Source organism: Platalea leucorodia, assembly GCF_965183815.1.
Source record: "Platalea leucorodia genome assembly, chromosome: 9".
NCBI lineage: Eukaryota > Metazoa > Chordata > Aves > Pelecaniformes > Threskiornithidae > Platalea > Platalea leucorodia.
The window spans coordinates 36,834,656-36,853,943 of NC_138831.1; the positions used below are offsets into that span (position 1 = coordinate 36,834,656).

The 19,288-nt window shown below is 41.1% G+C and overlaps 1 protein-coding gene across 1 annotated transcript; it reads left to right on the plus strand.

Annotated features, from left to right (window-relative positions):
* Positions 1 to 4,850: 4,850 nt before the first annotated feature.
* Positions 4,851 to 12,370, plus strand: PYGO1 (pygopus family PHD finger 1; the record flags this gene model as incomplete). Its single annotated transcript, XM_082322646.1, has 3 exons — positions 4,851 to 4,899; positions 9,405 to 9,490; positions 11,249 to 12,370. 3 exons carry the CDS (start codon positions 4,851 to 4,853, stop codon positions 12,368 to 12,370), a joined length of 1,257 nt encoding a protein of 418 aa, XP_082178772.1.
* Between the last annotated feature and the right edge of the window lie 6,918 nt (positions 12,371 to 19,288).

Genomic DNA, 19,288 nt, shown 5'->3' on the forward strand with positions numbered 1-19,288 from the left:
ACATTTTTTGATTGGTCCACTAATAACTTGTCTTGCAAAGCTTAGAAAAATGGGTTTCATCAGCCAGTGATTTGCTATGTGATTAGACAAAGGCATGATCATTTTCAGGCTTCTTACTTGATTTCAAGATATATCATGCATCGTATGGAAGAAAACTAACGCAATGGACTACAGAAAAATTATATTCTTTCATGGACTAACTTGTAAAGCAATCTGTTCTGCACTTTTTTCTTACAACAGTTTTATATTCATTTCAGATTAAAGTTGAAAAATGAACAGACAATTAATTAGATTTTGTTTTGTACTTTATATTATGTGGATGAATGGCTAATGCAGAAGTTTAGACAGTCTTAATTTTTGTTGATTAAAAGCAGAAACAAAACAGCCGTGGGCTTGTGAGACCTGGTTTACATCACCATAACAGATGTAGCATTCACCAGTAGGTGAGCAATTTGTACTGAAACAGCTTCAATGACTTGTGCTCAGACTGTTTCAGTTACAGTTACAATCCCTGAGACTGGTGGAGAGATGCATCTGATAGACCCAGAAGGGACCTGGTTGACACATTTTTCCAGAGCAATACCAGCTGCATAACCAGCTAGACTAAAAAGGCATAAAAAGCACATCTCTGTGTAACTTACAAATGTGCACGTGTTTAGTTTTACTACCCTGAGAAAGCGAGATGCGGAGGAGGAGAACAAATGAGTCTGGAGGAAGAAGTGTAACTCTAGCGTAACAACAGATTTTTAGCGTTGTCTCATGCTGGACAGAAACTCCCTCCAGCCTTGATAAATAGTCTTATTTATCACAGTAGTATTGTGAAACATGTACAAGTTGTAGAACTAGCACTTTAATTTGTATAACATGAAAAAGGGCCTTTTAGAAAAATGAATGATTGATTTTATTTTTTTCCCCTCATAGCAGGTGGGGGAATCAAATCTACTGATGCTGGAAGACTGTTACGAGCTAAGGCTATCACAATGCAAATTTCCTTAAATGTGTCCTTTTCCTCCAGCTCAACACTTTCTGCCCAGGTGGAACAGAGACTACTGGCTGCTTGGCTTCTGTGTCCACATGCCAGAAAACCTGCACAGATGCTGCCAGATCTTGCCGTGCATGTGCCATACCTTGACACTGCCCACGCGGGCGGGGCGTACTGCCCTTCTGCATGAGCCGGCTGGACTCCCAGGTCCATGTCAATTGCACGGGGGTCCATTTTTGTCTCGCTGCGTAGGAAATCTTCTGTGATGAGTTGATAAATCCCAGTAACTTGACAGGTTAAAGCTGTGTGTCCTTTATTTATTATGGCTTACGTGAGAGGAAAACTTGTATTTTCCCCTGGTACTGAAAGTGGCAGAGTTACACAGTTCAGCCAGCTTCCAGCTTTTTTTCTTCTGATGTCATGCTTTCTTTTTTCTTTCCTAACTTTATTCCTCTGGGATGAAATCTCGGCCCCCATAAAATCAAACAGAACAAATGTTTCACTTTTTCCTTTTCTGAATTCCTTAAATGTCAGTAAATTTCTCTGAGGTGCTTGTATTTTTTCCATAAGCACATTTGCATATGTTCCTATGTTGTCAAAAAGGGCTTCCATGCTACTCTCTGCTCCTGAGATATGCAGCAGATACGTGTGAAAGGATGCAGTAAAAACCCTTTAAATGTTAATGTTCTGTTGTGGACCCATGTCTCATTGATATTTCTCTCCTGATAATGTAATGCAGTGTTGAATGTTCAGATACTATGACAACAATTAGTAAAAGAACTTCCTTTACCTACCGGTAGTTTGTACAGAAAGACTCTTTTAATAATAGCCTTCTTTTTAACCTGAATTCAGAAGGAAAGGAACCTAGGAGTTACCAAAACCAGCTCTTCTATACTTAATAGCATTTTTAGGCCTGATGTGTCACATGTGCTTGAAGCTACTGTTATCTCACCAAAGCTACCCTTTTCAACAGTCAGGGTGAGTTACAAAGTATTAAACATAAATAGTATTTATTCACAACTGAGTACTCTGGCAGGGAGCAAGAGCTTTCCGTGTGGTTGGTTATCGTTAGAAAGAAGAAAATAATTTCAGCATCACAGAATCATTACAGTTTGAAGGGACCTTGGGACATCTTGACTTTGAGCCCAACCTCCTGCGCAAAGCAAGGTTAACGCTGAACTTGGGCCAGGCTATTCTGGGCTTTGCCCAGCTGGATCTTGAAAACGTCCCAGGATGGAAATTCTACAGTTCCTTTAGTTTCTTGTCCCAGTGCTTGCTTAGCCTCAAAACAATTCCCCCTCCCCCCAGCCAGTTGGAACCTCGTTTCAAATTATGACCACTGAGTCTCACTTTCCTGTTACACACTTCAGTAAAGAGCCTGTCTCACTCTTCTTGGTAACTTCCACTTAGCTGTTGGAAGGTTGCTACTAGGTACTGCTAAGCTTTCTTAATTAATGCCAACTTTTGAAAGGAAGAAATATTGGAGTAATTTTAAGGACAACCAATGAGCAGTGAGGCTATCAGGTGGTGAATGGCATCTGATGAGAACTTTCATCGATTTTTGGGGGAATATTTGAGATGCTGGTGTAGGCACCTGAGCAAGTGAATTCCCTTCAGACACTGCGTCAGCCATTTCCAGTGTAGGTTTAGAAGCGTAAAGTCGGTTCAACAGGATTCTCACAGACCACTCACTAAAGACCCGAGTACCAGTTAAAGCTGAATTTGGATGAATGGCAAAACAGACGTAATTTTTTGCAACTGGAGCACTGGGTTAAATCTGAATTCCCTGCTCACATTTCTGATGCAGACAATCTCCCCCTAGGAACCTTTATAGACTCGGTGACATCAATCTGCGCATCCATAATTACAGTCTACATGCTATCACAAGGCAGCCTTGCACAAAAGCTCATGCAGTCCTGGGAGAATCATCTAGGCCTACAGCGAGCTCCATCACAGCAAATGCAAATCTCTTCACAGATAAGACATCGTCCTCCAAATATAGACTAGCTCACACCCACCTTGCTAATAACAGGCTATACTTCTCTTCAGCAAGATTACACAAAATTAACCAGCAGATCCCACGAGAATATTGGCAATATGCTATACTTTGAGGTACCTGCATTCTGGGATTGCTGCAAAGTAAGAGACTGTGGACAAATAAAAACAATGTCTAGGGAAGGACAGAAATCAACATAAACTGAATGATGTGCTCCACTTTATTTAGTTAGACATGCAAAATGTAAAAGCAGAAACGCAGTATTACCTTAACCTTTATATAAACATCACTTTTTTCCCCCTCAGAAAAAGTGTTCCAAATACCGGACAACTACCAGCTATCCACCTAAAAAGAAAGGATGTAAAGAAATAGCACTGACATCTTTATCCCAGTTAAGGGAGGATAAATCCTTAGTCTAATTATTTTTAATACAGTTGATTAACCGTTTTGATCAAGGACGAGGACTCACATGTAACACCTCTGAAACACAGCCATTTCAGAAGAGAGGAAACTGTGGCAGAATGTATGTTTCCACAAAATTGCAGCGATTTACCTATCACCTTGTGTTTTTCAAGGGTTCAGAAGGGTTTACCAACACCGCGAGGGCCAGCAGTTGGGCCCGGTGGATTGTGTCTCCTCTGTACCACCCTCTGGCCAGAGGCCAGACAGGAGGGTGACACTTGTACGGAGGGAGCCCCTCCTTGAAGAGGGCCCTGCAGCTAGCGTGGACCTACCTGCCAGCGAGCCGCTGGAGGACGGGGCTTCAGCGCTTCAGATACGCGCCCGCGTGGACTGGGAGGAACTGGGGCTGCAGCCTGCAGGCGCGAAGAGCGCGTTAGCACGCGTGGCGTGAGAGGCAACCGCTGAAGCCACCAAGAGCCCAGGGAGGGCAGGGCAGCCCAGCCCGCGCCCCGAGAAGCCATCGCCCCAGGGCGCTGGGCGCGGACGGCCGCCGCCACCGCCGAGAAACCGCCGGCGGGAGCCGCGCGCGCTGATCCCCGCCTGTCCTCGTCGCTTCCAGTCAGGGCAGAGGCGGCTCGTGCCCCGGCCCCCGCCCTCACGCGCGCTAACGGTCCCAACGGCCGCGCGCTGGGCGCCGGCCTCGCCGCTCCTCCGCCGCCGCGCGCGGCCGGCCCGAGCCCGCCCCGCGCCTGCCCCGCCGCCGGCGCCTCGCCCGGCGCGTCCCGGCGGCCGCAGGCCCGCGGCGGGAGGGTGGCGGCAGCAGCGGAGCCCGCCCCAGCGCGGCGTCTTTGTTCGAGCGGCGGCCCCCGAGCGGCGGCGCGGGCCGGGGGGGCGCGGCCGGGGCCGGCAGCCCCGTGGGAAGGGCCGCGCCCCCCCGCCGCGCTGATGGCGGGAGCGCGGGGAGCCCCGCGGAGCGCCCCGCCGCCGCGGGAGCCGCCGCCGCCCCTGGGGGCCCGGGAGCCGGCGGGCAGCGGCGGCCGGGGCACGGCGCGGTGAGCGGCGCTGGTGGCCGGGGGGGGCGCTGTGCGGGGCCGCGGGGCCTGGCAGCCCCGGCGGCGGGCGCCGAGCGAGGCGGGTGCCCGCAGCCCGTGGGGGCCCTGCCCGGCGCGGCTCAGCGCTCCGCGGACCCCCGCGCAGCTCCCGGGCGGCGGCCCTCCGCTCGCCGGGGCCCGCCTCGCCCGGCCCCCGCCGCGGGCCGCCGTAGAGCCCTCCCGCGCCCAAACTTTGCAAAGTCTGGCAGCTCCGCTGCTGGGGCGGCGGCGGCGGCTACGGCAGCAGCGGGCGGGGGCGGCGGCGGAGGAGGCGGGGGCGGAGGGGGCGGGGTGCGGGCCGGCGGCGGCGGCGGCGGCGGCAGCAGCATCAAAGAGCCCCGATTCCTGCCGCCCTGGGAGCCATGCGCTGCTGTCTGTAATGTCAGCGGAACAGGAGAAGGACCCTATCGCGCTGAAGAGATCCCGAGGTACGGGAAGGGCCGGGCTGGGGGGGTGGCCGCTGCTGAGGCCTAACTCCCGTGAGGAGAGCGGCGGGATGCGCGCACCGCCCGGACCCCACCGCCGCCGCCCCCCGGGCTCCCAGCCGGCCGCCGCGCAGCCCGGGCCGGGCCGCCCGCGCCCCCGCCGCGGTCCCTCCCTGCGGCTGGCGGCGGCGGCGGGGCCGGGCGGCGCGGGAGCCGCGCTAAGTTTGCCCGGTGGGGCCCCGGCGGGCCCCGCGGGCTCCCACAGCCTCCGGGCCTTGAAATGCAAAACTCGGGGCTCGCTCTGCGCGCAGATGTGGCCCGCGAGTGGAGGCGTGCGGTGCGCGGTTCTGTCTGTTGTGTTTTTCTGGATGTGCTGCGCATTAGTATGCAGCGTGCATACTGTTGGTGCAAGGGAATACGTCGGCAGTGCCACATGTCCGAGTTAGTGTTGATGCAGAGCCCATAAATTACACTTGAGTGTTTGCTCTTCTACCCCGGTCTTGCTCTTGTGCTTGGTTCTAGTTGGGGTTTTGCTTTTCTCTTTTTGGGAAATGAAAAAAATTATCGAAAGATTATTCTTTATTATTATTCTAGCACTGCTATATGGCTCTAGTGAGGTTTGAAGTATGCATTTCTCTGAAACGTGTGAGGAGAAAGGTAGAAATAGGGTATCTCTTCTGACTTCGGCTGTGCAACTGACTTTAATGGCAGTAGCACATCAGTCTACGTAGCGGTTGTTGTGCCCTTATAGTCCTTCAAAACAGAAATTAATTTCTGAATGAAATAATGAAACACAGTAGGGTGACTGAGTTGGGTGAAAATAATGGCAAAATGATAAGATCTGCAATTTATTGCTTCTCTTTTCCTCGCCTCCTGTTTTGCCCCTGGAATTCTATTGTTCTTGATGTTTTAAGCTTTTTTTTCTGGTTGGGTAAGTGGGGAAAGGTGTGGATTCTGCTATGCGTATTGTCATTGATTTACAGTTTGCTTTTCTAAAACTGTTCTAGTAACAGCTGGATTGCAACCTTGAGAACGAGAGAATGAAAATATGCAGCAGTGTTACAAAGGAGGCTGGGATTCATTAGACTCCTTCACTCTCAAGCCCTGATTCTGCAGATATTTGAGCACATACAGTTTCACATGCCTGAGTTACCCACCGAGTTCCACGTGATTACCACTTAATATCAAAACTGTTTACGGTATCAGGGCCACAGAATAGGCTCACCAAATCTGGTTGAAATTAGACTCTTTTTAGTTTTCTGTCTATAATGAAAAGTTTATTCGGCCATTTATGTTTCTTGGGAAAATGGTCTTACTGAGATAAAGCGCTGTTTGAAAAGACACTGGCATCCATCCTGTGAAAAACTAGACAGAGATTTGTCAGTGACTATGAAAATACGCCATAGTATATTTGCAGTATGTTAAGTATGGCATAAATTACATGCAACGTCATAATCTCTTAATGTGTAAACAAAACTACACATTGCAGTTTTCTTGACTAACACTGAAAATTACTATCTTGTGTAGGTATGAAGTATAAAAGAATACGGGACTTCTCTCTTCTCCTTTTCCCAAATGTAAATGGCTGAAATACATTTTATCCGTTATTTAATAAGGGACTAGTTATCAGCTATGTATTTATATCTCTAGATCCATTACATATATGATGTCCCAGTCAAAAGGATTGTATTTTGGTCTCAGATGATGAAATCATTTTTTTGCACCCTTAGTGCAATGTTCCAAAATGCTCGGTACACCTTTTAATGAAAGTCTGTGCGGTAGATACCAAAAGTGACTTTCTGGAAAGTTTATTTTGGCTGCATGAAAATGACCCTTATTCACTCTTTTTTTGGAGGTATGCTAGGACTAACATTCTGTTTTCTTTCATGTATAAATTAAATCATTATAAAATCCACAGGGAAAATATGATTTCGTAGGATTAAATTAAGTCATTGGCCTCACACAGCGAGAACTGAAAATACAAAAGCTTTGTACCTTTCCAGATGTAGGATGCAGTTCTGCAAACCTAGGCATGTGAATGGCTTCACTCATGTAAGTAATTCATGTAGAAATCGGTGGAACTTGTCACTGGAATTCTAATATTCATATGCTTATGTTTTTTGAAGAATGATATCCTAGAGAGGGATTTTATACATAATTTTATGAAGTTTTAACTTATGCTACTGTAAAACAGCACTTGCATATGATCCCCAGTATTTTACTTGATCACAGATTTGCTAATATCTGTGCTGCTAGTTGTTGAATTTATTAAAAGAAAACTGGATATTTGCTATATTTTACTATCAGTGGTTAATGTTATTCATGTATTAAGAGTACAGAACCATGAACAGGAGTATATTTTATGCAGTTGTGCGGAATGGTGTTCACAGTACAATCTCCCACTGAATTTATGATGAATGTATAGGAATGCTGGAGAAGAAGCTAATGGAAAGTACAGGGACAGTTTTGAGCAAATAGTTTATCAAGCAGATGATTTATAGAGTTGGAATTTAAGGGAGATTTGTCATCATTCTTTATTTAAAACTTTATGCTGTAATTATTTAGTATTTACAGTTAATGCAGTGGCAGTGCTTCATAGCACACTAAGTATGTGCAGGATTTTGTATTCTAAATCAAGGCAAAAAGGACTCTTTTTTTTTTTTTTTTTTAAAGAGTAATCCCTAGTTACTCTGATGGTAGGTTATACCACGATATACTATGCTTAAGCATGAGTTTATTTTGAGAACATGATCGTGACTAGTCTTTGAAATTCAGACTTAAAATTAGGTAGGTGGTGATTTGGCATGTTCACGTATCTTCCTTATGTATGATGAAAAATGAAATTAAATTTCAACAGTGACAGCCAAAGTGAACTTATTAAAGCAGAGGCGGAACTGGATTCTTACTTGAGGTAGAACTGGTAAATTTCCCTGAAACCTCAAAAAAGGAGGGGGGGAGGAAAGAAGTGCTAGGAGTGAAAATTTGTCAAGCCTCCTTTGATCAGGAGTATTTGAAATAACTGTTGGATATTTCAGTCTGTATACAGTCAGCCTACTTCTTCCCTGTGAGAAGAGATTTTGTGTTACTTTACTGAATAGTCCTAAAGCTGGTTTAGCTGTCTGCTGGGAATATTTGTCTAACGTAGAGTGGTGTAATGTCATGCGTTATGCTTCTTTGCATAATACTATTGATAATTCATAGTTATCTTCAGGTTGCCTTTGATACTAAAGACAAACCCGTGTGTTCAGCTGTGTGCTTGCATCTTGATAAAGTTTGACTTGTATTCTGAATATGAGTTTTAAACAAATAACAGTAAAATTTTTAGGTTGGATTGCCCACTGCTTATTGTTTTATACTGTTACTATAGGTTGGATTGCCCACTGCTTATTGTTCTATACTGTTACTATATTTTTTTTTTTTTTAAAGAGCAAATAAGCTATTATCTTAATGGGCCTGAGAAAAAAATGAGTTAACGTATAGTTTCTTAATGTAACGATGTTAGTATCTTAACATGTGTTGCTCTCACATGACCCGAAAGTGATTTGCATACTTCAGCTCAGGGTTTTCTTTGCATTCGCGTATGATGGCAAATCCACTTGAGCCCCATGAAGGCAGACCAACTGGGATAACAAGGAATGTGCTAGAATTTTTTTTTTTTCCTATGGTCTAACTAGAGTTTTAAAAATGAAAGCCATGATTTATACAACTTTGAGAGCTTGTCCCACTGTTATGAAAGGTGAAGAAGAATCCCAGGTGAAATACAGATATCTTTGTATTGCTCAGAGTCAAGTCTGATGGAGTGATCAATAATATGAACATTCTTTACTTCTTTTTGTGCCAGAGCAGTCACGCTCAATTATTCTGCGAGGTTTCTGCAGAGTAGGGCAGGTTCGCTTAGAGCCCCTCTCATTTTTGGCACGTGTCTTTTTGTTTGATCAAGTCTTGCATTTAGCAAAATTTAGATCTGATAAACTGGAGATCTGTCTAAACAACATGGCAGGTTTTCAGTGGTTTTTCATTCATGGATCTACTACTGTTTGCTGTTTTCCTTCATGGCATATTGTAATGTACTGTTGTATATTGGTACAGTGAGTTTGATAAATGCTATGTCTGTGTAAGTCAAATAGGAGGTAAATCTTAGGCATGGCTTTAAGCAGTTCTTTTGAGAATCTTACGCATTAGGCAAACAAGAAATACTTCTAACTGGTAAAGTGAGGATGTTAAGAACCAAGGGACAGATAAACATAAAATAAATGGAAATGTTTATTCCAACTGTAATGAGCATGAATTGGACATTAAAGCGGTAATAGAGTAAGATAGCTGTATACGAGGTATGCTAACTTTTACCTCCAGATGTTTGCTCCTTAAGGACTTGCAATGTAAGGCACCAGAATTAATGCAAGTTCAGTATTTGTTACAGATATCTGTTGCTATGACCGACAGAGGCGAACTTAAAATACAGTCTGTAAGAAAACTAATGCCGTATTGCACTGATTGAAATTTTGTAGGTGGTGACAGTGGATTGGATGGGTTAGGAGGACCAGGAGTACAACTTGGAAGCCCTGATAAGAAAAAGCGCAAAGCAAATACACAGGTAAATTCCCTTTGCTTCTTTTGATTTCTTAATAAATAGTGCACTCAGATGATGTTTGCTGGTATGACTGTCTCACATTGTTCAGAATATCAGTCTGTTCTCACAAATAACAGTTACATACAAAATATTTCAGTTGTACTGTGAAGTTGAAATCTTCATAATACTAGTTATTCTCACTGAAGTTATTTTAATCTCTGTAGGCTGCCAAAGACCTATAAAGAGAGGAGCGCAGTGAGACTGCAACAACTTGTATTTTACCATATGGATTTGATTCTGAGACAGACTTTCTTTTAATGACTTTGTAGCCATTGGTAGAAATCTATACAGCATGAATAGTTGCCATGAGACTACTTTTTCTTCTTACTTTTATTCCTATATGTGTAGGTTTGTGGGCTAATGGATCAGTACAGTTTGTTAATGCTTTGACCAAACTCTTGGCATGTTCCCCAACTGATTTTCAAGCAAAAGCTGTGAGGCAGGTTCGGCTCCTTTCCAGTGAATCCCTGCAATTTGGCATTTCTATACAGTTTCTGTTTCCAGAAAAGGAAGCCTGAATACAAAACATCTAAAGCAATTAGATATCTGTAGTACAGAATTTTCCTTTGTGTGTTCATTCAGTTTTGAGTGAGAGTATCTGTTAATTTGGTACTGCCCAGTGAGAGTAATTTTATTTATGTAGGTCAAACAATCACTTTCTGTTAGGCCTGTCCAGATTCCATTGAGATGTGGATCTGTTTTCTTAATTTTTGTTTTGTTTTAAAGTAGTCATGGTGAAACCTGCTCTGAGAAATACTCAGTTAATTTAAGGGTTTCAGACCTCTTTCTTTGTGGAGCTTTCCTTGTGTTCTGGAATGGTGATAACTGTAGAGGGCATACAGATTAGTTTCCTCTCTTTTCTTACCAGGTTCAAAATCTGCAGCACAGCAGAATTTTTTTTGGAAAAAAAAATGTTCAGTCTTAGTTTATTAGTATTTAGGAGGAAATGCTTTCTGTGAGCACAGATAGTGTGAGGGTGAACCAGTTAGATGTTCCCCACAGGCTAGTCTAGAATGAAATTCAATTGTATAGCCACTCTGATGACATTTAAACAGCCTCTGGGCTCCATTAAACACTTGATTATGCTCTGTAACCAGAAATCCTTGTATTTATACCTACTGACTATGCTTTGCAGACTGTCCACAATCAGTGAATGCTCATAAGGGACACCTCTGTTTGGTACACAGAATATAGAAAATTCCTATATGCAGACTCCTATATTCTATATACCTTTTTTAGGGTTATAGTAACATTAGGTTTGTATATCCTCATAGAAGTGGGGGGTCTTAAGAGTTGCATATTTGGTAAAATGAACCCAAAATGAAACTAAGGAAATGCTTCAGATCTGCTCTTCAACATCTGGAAATATTTTGTGTATGTGTTTAAGTGACACATGGCTTTCTGTATTATTGCTTTTCTTATGTAAAAGATTAAGAAATAGAAGTCACACATCAAGTAGTATTTTCAGAAGCATGGTTGTGCAACTGCACAACTTCTAAAACACTGAGATTACTATAAATCACTGTTATCTGGAGCCCAAACTCCTCTCTTGCCTCTGTACTGAAATTTCAGACAGCCTGGCAGGGTACAGTGGGTGAGATTTACACAACAGCTGAACAGTTCTTTTAGCAGTAGTGCTGCTAATCCAGGACCTTTGTGGTTGGTCTGTCTTGCAGGGAAATACTAAAACTAATTTAAATGTTGTATTTAAAATATTTTTAGGGATCATCATTTCCTCCTCCATCTGAATATGCTCCACCGCCGAATCCAAGCTCTGACCACCTTGTAGCTGCAAATCCATTTGATGACAACTATAATACTGTGTCTTATAAACCACTTCCTTCAGGAAATCCATATTTTAGTAATCCTGGTTATCCTGGCTTTGGAGGCTATAACACTTTCAGAATGCCACCTCACATGCTGCCCAGAGTGTCCTCGCCATATGGTGGTTCTTACTCCCTCAGAAACCAACCACATCCCCTTCCTCAAAACCCTGTGGGAATGGGTTTTAGTCGACCCCACTCTTTCAGCTTTGGTCCACATGATAACCCAGGTTTTGGGAATCAACCACCTTATAGTAGTGGTCAGATAAATCAAAATGTCAATATGCCTGGTCAGCATTTCAGACCAAATCCTGGTGAGAACTTTGGCCATTCTGGTCAGATACCTCACCCTGACGTGCCATCTAACTTTGGTCCTGGAAACAATCCAAATTTCCCAAATTCTCAGCTAGAGTCAAACCATTCTTTTGTTCCTCCACCGAACACATACAACCAGACAAAATCATCAGCACAAAAGCAAGACTTTAGTCAAGGTGCAAGCAAAGCATCCAGCCAGAGCACTGCTGCTCATCAGCATCATCACAGGACAGAGGACATTGTGAGTCAAGGTAACAGTGACCTAAAAAATGTTACTCGAAACAATGTGGTAAATCAGGATAATAGCCATTCTAATAGTGCTGATAACACTAATGCTGGTCATTCAAATGGGACTCAGAGTAAGTCCCGCCAGCCTCGAGGTACTGCTGAAGGATGCAACTCTGAAAAGAGCAGCAAAACACCCCTTCATCCCAGTCGTCATGGTCACTCGTCCTCTGAACCCGTCTATCCATGTGGAATTTGTACACATGAAGTTAACGATGACCAGGATGCCATCCTGTGTGAAGCCTCTTGTCAAAAATGGTTTCATCGGATCTGTACAGGCATGACTGAGTCAGCTTATGGCCTTCTTACAGCAGAAGCATCCGCAGTATGGGGTTGTGATACTTGTATGGCTGACAAAGATGTCCAGTTAATGCGTACAAGAGAGACTGCAGGACCACCTGCATTGAATACGGATGGCTAACAATGTGAATTGGTGGTAGAGGTTGAAATACTTGCTATGAAGATTTGGTTACGAATTGGGTACTTCACCTTCTGCAGACAATCAGTTGTGTTTGATTGCTGTCATCTTTTTTTCCCTAATCTGTTTTCATTCATAAACTTCCATCTCAAGCTTTTGTACTCTTAGTTTTATGTGTGCAAATGTTTTACAGGATGGAATATTTTTTGTTCCTGATTAAACTACAAAACATAACTGACAACTGATCAGAAGTAGGATGTGCATTGACAATTTTATTGAAGGCAAAGATGTGCCTGTATGAATAGCCCCTAATTTGCTAGTGTTAATGTGTTAACTAACACTAGCATTTAGTGCTCGGTTTTAATGGTACTACATTTGCAAGTACTCGTTACATTTTATTTTTTGGGGGTGAATGTCCATTACTGATGTTCTTGCTATCCTTTCTTTGAATATAGTGGAGGTGACATGGAGGAATGTGCAGTACTAATAGTTTTTATTGTAGGGTAAATACAGAGAATTTCATATGTGCTTTTTCCTGTTTTTGAAGTAAGGCATTAACACGCTGTTCAAAAATCAATGACTTCATACTTAGTAACACAGTGAAACATGCTAACACTTACACATTTATATTTCCCTGAAAAGGCAATGATCTCTTTTGAGTTCTCAGCAAATACTTATTTGCTGAGGACTCTTGCTAGGTCTTGCAGTATTTGGAAATAGTTACAAAATATAATTACATTAGAAAAAGAACACATCAAGTTTATGAAGTCTGGTGCTTTAAATCTAGAGGATACCAAAACTAGGGTTGCATGTGTAACCTTAATTCATTTATCTTAAGCACATACGTTAGGATACAGTCTCTGCATCTGTCATGGTTGTGCAATCGTGCACCTCTCCCTCATCCTTTCTCATTGATGGTTCTCGTTTCCCACCTCAGTGCTGCCTGAGAATTGTGAATGAACTAGTGCAGGGAAAGTCCTGCCCATCTTCTAGGGCTTTCAGCTGGAGCCTGCTCGGTTGTCCTGAGCTTACATAGTCCACTTGGCATGAAGGAGGGTGCAAGGCAATCGAGTGTGCTCAGCACAGGCTCTAAACCGCAAGATAATTTGGCCAGCAAAGTCTAAAAACTAAATTTCCATGACTGCCTCAGCCAGTCTTGCAGTGAGGGGGTGGGAAATCTAGGGTGAAGAAAAATACAGTTTTCACATCAGGCGAATTTAGCTCACATCAGGAGCGAGTAATCAGAAGTTCAGCTTCTTTGCTAAACTTGATATGCTACTGACAAGTATGAATGGCACTAGAGCCTCACGTGAGATGCTAAGAATTCTGTTTTAATATGGATAATTTGATCTTATTCTTGATCTCAAAAATACACTTCCCGCCCCCTTTTTTTTTTTTTTTTTTCAATGTGGGGCAACATCTAGCTTTGAAGACTTCAGTCTTAGCAGTGTGATAAAGTTGCATATGCAACCGAAAATGTGCGTTTCTGTAGAGAGAACTGTTGTTTTAACTTAATAAAAGGTGGCACTGTAATAACAGACTCTAGTTGCAATACTCACCACTGTGCTGGAAACTTCTAGTTCTTAAATAATCAGCAATTAAATCATATGCCAAGAATTACAGGTACTAGTCACATTCCTTAATGTGATAAAATGATCAGGTCTGTGGTGATGAGTGATGTAGGAGTCTATATAGAATACAGTCATCTATATAAAGAGGTAGTTTTTATGGTAAGCTATGCTAATGAGTGAAAAGTAAGGCCTGTTTTCTAGTTTACCATTGTGTTTTATTTTAAATGGGCTCTACTGTGGTACTTTCCTGGCAGATACTGTGCAGATCTACATAACTGTCCTTGTTTTATTTTAAAAGTGATAAGTTTTATATACTCTTTTAGTGAAGAGCAGTATTGCCCTCCTTTTTTGCCTTGCCTCTCATCAGGAAAAAGGAAATAATATCTCAAGTGTAAATGACACAATTCATATCTTGAGGATTTCCTGTATGGAGATGCAAAGAAAGTGTAAGGCAGATCCAGGGCTTCTGTTTTCATCGCTATTTGCTTTCTTTAGAACAGAGACTAAACTTAATCTTGTTTTGTTAGAGGTCTGATATTTAAAAACAAACATCAAAAAAACCAACCAAGCAATAACCTCTGTTAGAGAGATTTATTCTTCAGTAGTTTTCCTAATGACTGACTGACTGCTAGAATTTGCTGTTGGTATCTAAAGTAGAAATTAAACCAAAACTTGTTTAGATAGATTTGTTCCTCTGGGAATCAATTTAATCTCTGCAACAATTTGGACTATGAAGTCAGTGGAGCTGGTTCAGACTTGCAGCAATGCCAATGAAATAAAAAATTTTGCTCAGTGAAAATTCAACAAAAGCTCCAGTGATGATATTGTTACCCAAGCGTGCTGTTCACAATACCTTTCCCACTCCCACACCCCATTCCTGTTGTGAGATGATGTTTGGGGCATTTGTTGTCAGAAGTCCAATTAATGTTTTAACATTTTGGAGTAGACATTGTATTTAAAGTAGCCATGTATTAATCACTTCCTCAACCTTACATGAAGTTAGGCAAATGTTTTTTAAATTAGCTAGCAAGACATTAGAATTTAAATATAGTGTTCTTACAAACTTAAAATCAACTGGAGTATCATTTTATAAGGCCTTAAATTGTGTATTTGTGAAACTTACTCTAACAATTTATTTCAGTTTTTCTAAACTGGTACTATGTTGGGTTTGTAACCCAGTAAATTTTCTGCATTTATTAACCTACAAATTCAAGGCATTAGCAAATGCCAGTTATATCAAATAAAAACAAATGAACAACAAAACCAAACTTGTTATCACACTGATCATAGAGATATGACTGATTAGGATCTCCAGAAGTCATCCAGCCAATATGCTTGCCCTGCTGATCTGCTCTTGGCATACCTGGACTCTTTATCTAGACAGAGGGTTATACTTTGTTTTTCTCTGCATGTATTGACTAGTAGTAGTTCAAGTATGCACAGGAAAAACAACAATCATGTTTTGTTAGTAAGGTACTAGGAAAATGTCAGCTGGTTAGAATTAGAAATATTAGTTATAGAAGGGTGGGTGGGAGGGAGGGCTGATTAGAATAGGTGAGTTTTTTTGTAATACTCTACATGAAACAATTTGTATTGAACTATCATGTGCTTCTTTCATTACTAGTGATTTAGACTGTACTGGTGCTGCACACCAAAAATATTGCAAAGATTTTGTAAATCTTACAAACCTTAACATTTTTGTGGGAAATGTCTGCGTCTTTTTTAAATAGCTCCTTGTCATGGTCAGAAATGCAGCCTGTATTGCCCAAAATGTGTTTGTTTTTTTTTTTCCTTTTCTTCTTTTTTTTCTCCTCCCCCCCCCCGACTGAAAGAAATATCTATAAACTGATTGAACTGTCCTTAATACTTAGTTGTTTTGCCACAGACCAGTTTTAAATGAGAAAAATATGTAATTTGCTCTTTAAACTTGTTTTATTGGTGTCAGGGTAAGTGACAGTGCTGCATATAGGCTAGAGGGTGGATATCAAAAATCCTGTTTCTGGCTGTTTTACTGATCCCTTCTACAACTTGAGACAAGCAGGTTAACTGTTTGTGCCTCAATCTCTTCTTTCAGAAGATCGGACTAACGCTTACTTCCCAAGGCTGTTTAGAGGCCTAGTTATTACTTGAGATCTTCAGATGAAAGAGACTACAGAAAAGTAATAAAGTTTGCTCTGTTTAAAACAAAAATATAATTCTGGGGGCTGCTCAAAGAAGAATATACTTTGTGATCTCTGAAGTTTTTCGTCTAAGAACCAGTTTTGTAATCACATTTTTCAGGCTTAACTTCAAGCATGTGAGAATTAACGAAGTCAGTGGAACTGCATGCACACAGTCAAGAACGTTTCGAGGTGTTGGCAGTTCAGGGCCTATTATATTTGCAAGTTAAATGCTTTTTATGGTTTGAGATTTTTACAAAATCAATGGTGTTCAAATGTAGCACCTTTTTAACACTTGTCTTTATTCCAACTTAATACGATAACACATCTGCATTAAATATATCCCTTTCATTTTATAAATAAACATTGCCTGGCAGTAAAAGCATTGGTGTAACATTTTTAAAAAAGGAAGTCATGCTTCTTATCATGTTGTATGTGACTGAAATGACTGTTTCATATTAAAACTAATCTTTCCCTATGTACTGCTTAAATATACCTGTTTTGGGATATCAGTTCAGTACTTTTTATACAATCTTGAATGTGTTCCACATTGGTGACATGTATTTTTGCAGCAACTTTTTTGTTTCGATTTTAAATTAGAGCATGTCTGAAGTAATACATGCATTAGTGCTGTGGTGTGTGGCAAAGTTAATGTATGTAATTCAAATTGGAAAAAAGTTTCCAGACTTTGTCCAACATTAACCCTGTGGCCAGGGATTAAATTACTATGTAATACAAATTATTTCATATCACGATGTGTTTTAAGCTACTCTATGAAGTATGTGAAACATTGTTTATGGATTGGTAGCTGGCGCGGTATCTTGCATAGAATGAGGTATGATAGATGGTAGCAATTCATGGTAATTAAAACTGACTACCTTTCAGAACACGCAGCACTTATGTGCATTGTCATCTTGTTGCCATAACTGTTAGTATGAATTTCTTAATATTATCCACTGACAAATGGGTGAACATTTGGTAATAAGCTCACAGGTGTGAAAATTCTATTCTAACACTCTTTACTTGGTTTACAAAACATGTAATTTTTTTATCTATTGGATGTGATTAGATATATGCAGGAGGATGTAGAACTGGATGTATTTTAAAGTTATTCTGCAATTACTAAGTTTTGTCTGAAGCTTTCTATATTAGAATAGACTCTTCCTTAAAATTGGAAAATTAAGTGTACTTAGCAGAACTCTTAAGGCAATATAACTATCCTACACTACATCTTGAGTTATGCACATTCACTTCTTTGTATGGAACTCCTCTGATTTCTTGTTGGCTTGTGCTTTATATGGAAATAAAGGGTCCCTTTGGTGCCCTAGTGTTGTGTGCCATCAGTTCTGAGGTAATTAATTCTGAATGGTGTTCAGCCCCTTTAGAGGTGCTGCCTATAGCTTAAAGTATTCAATGTTGCCTTTAGTTTCCTGGTTGAGAAATGGCTTATCCCAACATCATAGGGAATACTTATTTTTGTATTGTTTGCCATACATGATTAATTTTCCTTTTCATGTTCAAACAAGCTCTCTGTCTCAACGTAATTTTTGATCCAGTCCTACCTTTCTACTTGGAGGTTTGTGCACTGCAATTCAGGAATTGCTGTATTGGAGACAGTTTGGGATTGGAGTCATGAGAGATGTTGTGTCTATTCCTAGACACTCATCTCATCTTCTAAAGGATGGTCGAAATCTGAACTTCCATATAACTTAAGGATGGCAAGCTTTTAATATATTTCCTTTTTTTTTTTTTTTTCCTTTCTTGATAGTTTTTTCCTGAAATGTGAAATAATATGGAGTTGCTGAGGGATTTTTACTTAAAAGACATTCTCTCCTCCAAGCTTTTGTATATGGCCTTTAGAGCAGACACTGTGTTCTTTAGGGCCTTCTGACTTGGAATTTTTTTGTCCACGTTCTCCTTTCAGTGTTAAAGATGAGTTGAAAAAGGCAAGTTACCAATCTACTGCCATCCAAACGGTGCAAAATATAAGCTGATTAAGATTGTTGACATTTAATTTTTTTGTTAATAACGATGTGATATTTTACCTTTTAGAAGAACATATATCAGAATCTGATTCAAGCATTCTTGGAAAATGTATATGGTAGATTTTGTCCAGCACTGTATGTAACTGTTGCTTTCTGTTGTCTGGTTTCAGTTTCTTTTAAAATAAAGATAACTCTTGCGGGGAGGTTGCCTGTTGATTTTATGAAGATGATGTAATGCCTAGATGAACTCTTCTAATGTTTTACCTGTGAGAACGCAGATTAGGCATAATCCTGTAAGAAACAGCATGAGGTCGTATTGATCAGAAAAGACAGCTCCTGCCCCTCTTGGAGAGGTCCACTGTTCTGTAAAGGCATTAATCTGAAGTAACTTCAAAGCAGATTAGAAGAGGTCTTGCACCATAAGCCCCATTTCTCTCTTACGGGATGGGAGGGAAGGCTCAGGCAGCAGTTGGCTGAGTAGATTTTTTTCTTTTTTCTTTTTTCTTTTTTTTTTTTTTTTTTTAAGCTTTCAGCACTTGGGAAGAGTTTATGCAAAGAATTATTTATTCTAATTTATAAAATTATTACTAAGTTATTCCTGTTTGTTCAAATGCCAGAACTAACATGCACCAAATCAGTACCTTACCAGTAATCTTTAAAGGCAACTGATATGGGTGGTCCCAAGCCACACAGGCAAAACAGTTTGTTGGAATAAATTGCATCTCATAAAATGTTCCTGCTCTTCTTAAAAAATTATGGAGGGATGAGAGAAATGAAAGAGAATTTAGAAAATATGGGAGAAAAAAAGGTTATTTATTAGATTAAAGATAAGAACATGTAAACTATTTCAAGGATTCTTTTTACCATATATTAAAGCCTCTGAAGCCATTAGAAGTAAAATAACCCCTGGAAGAGATGTATGTATGTATTGGCAACTGGAAGGTCTAGAGTATTAGTAATATTACTAGATTTGACTGGAATATAAATCTCCATCCTTCATAGCACAGAAGATGGGAATTTAAGAATAAAGTTTTCCCGGGAAAATTTTACCTCCTTTCACTACAAAGTTTCTTGCACTTTCGACTGATAAGTTAGTGCGAACAGAAGAAAGATCCTGAATGGACCTCTCTTTTGGTTTATTTTGCAAAACTGTCACAGTGAGAGCTCAGTCATTTGTCCAAGTAAGCTAGCAATGTGGAATGTGTA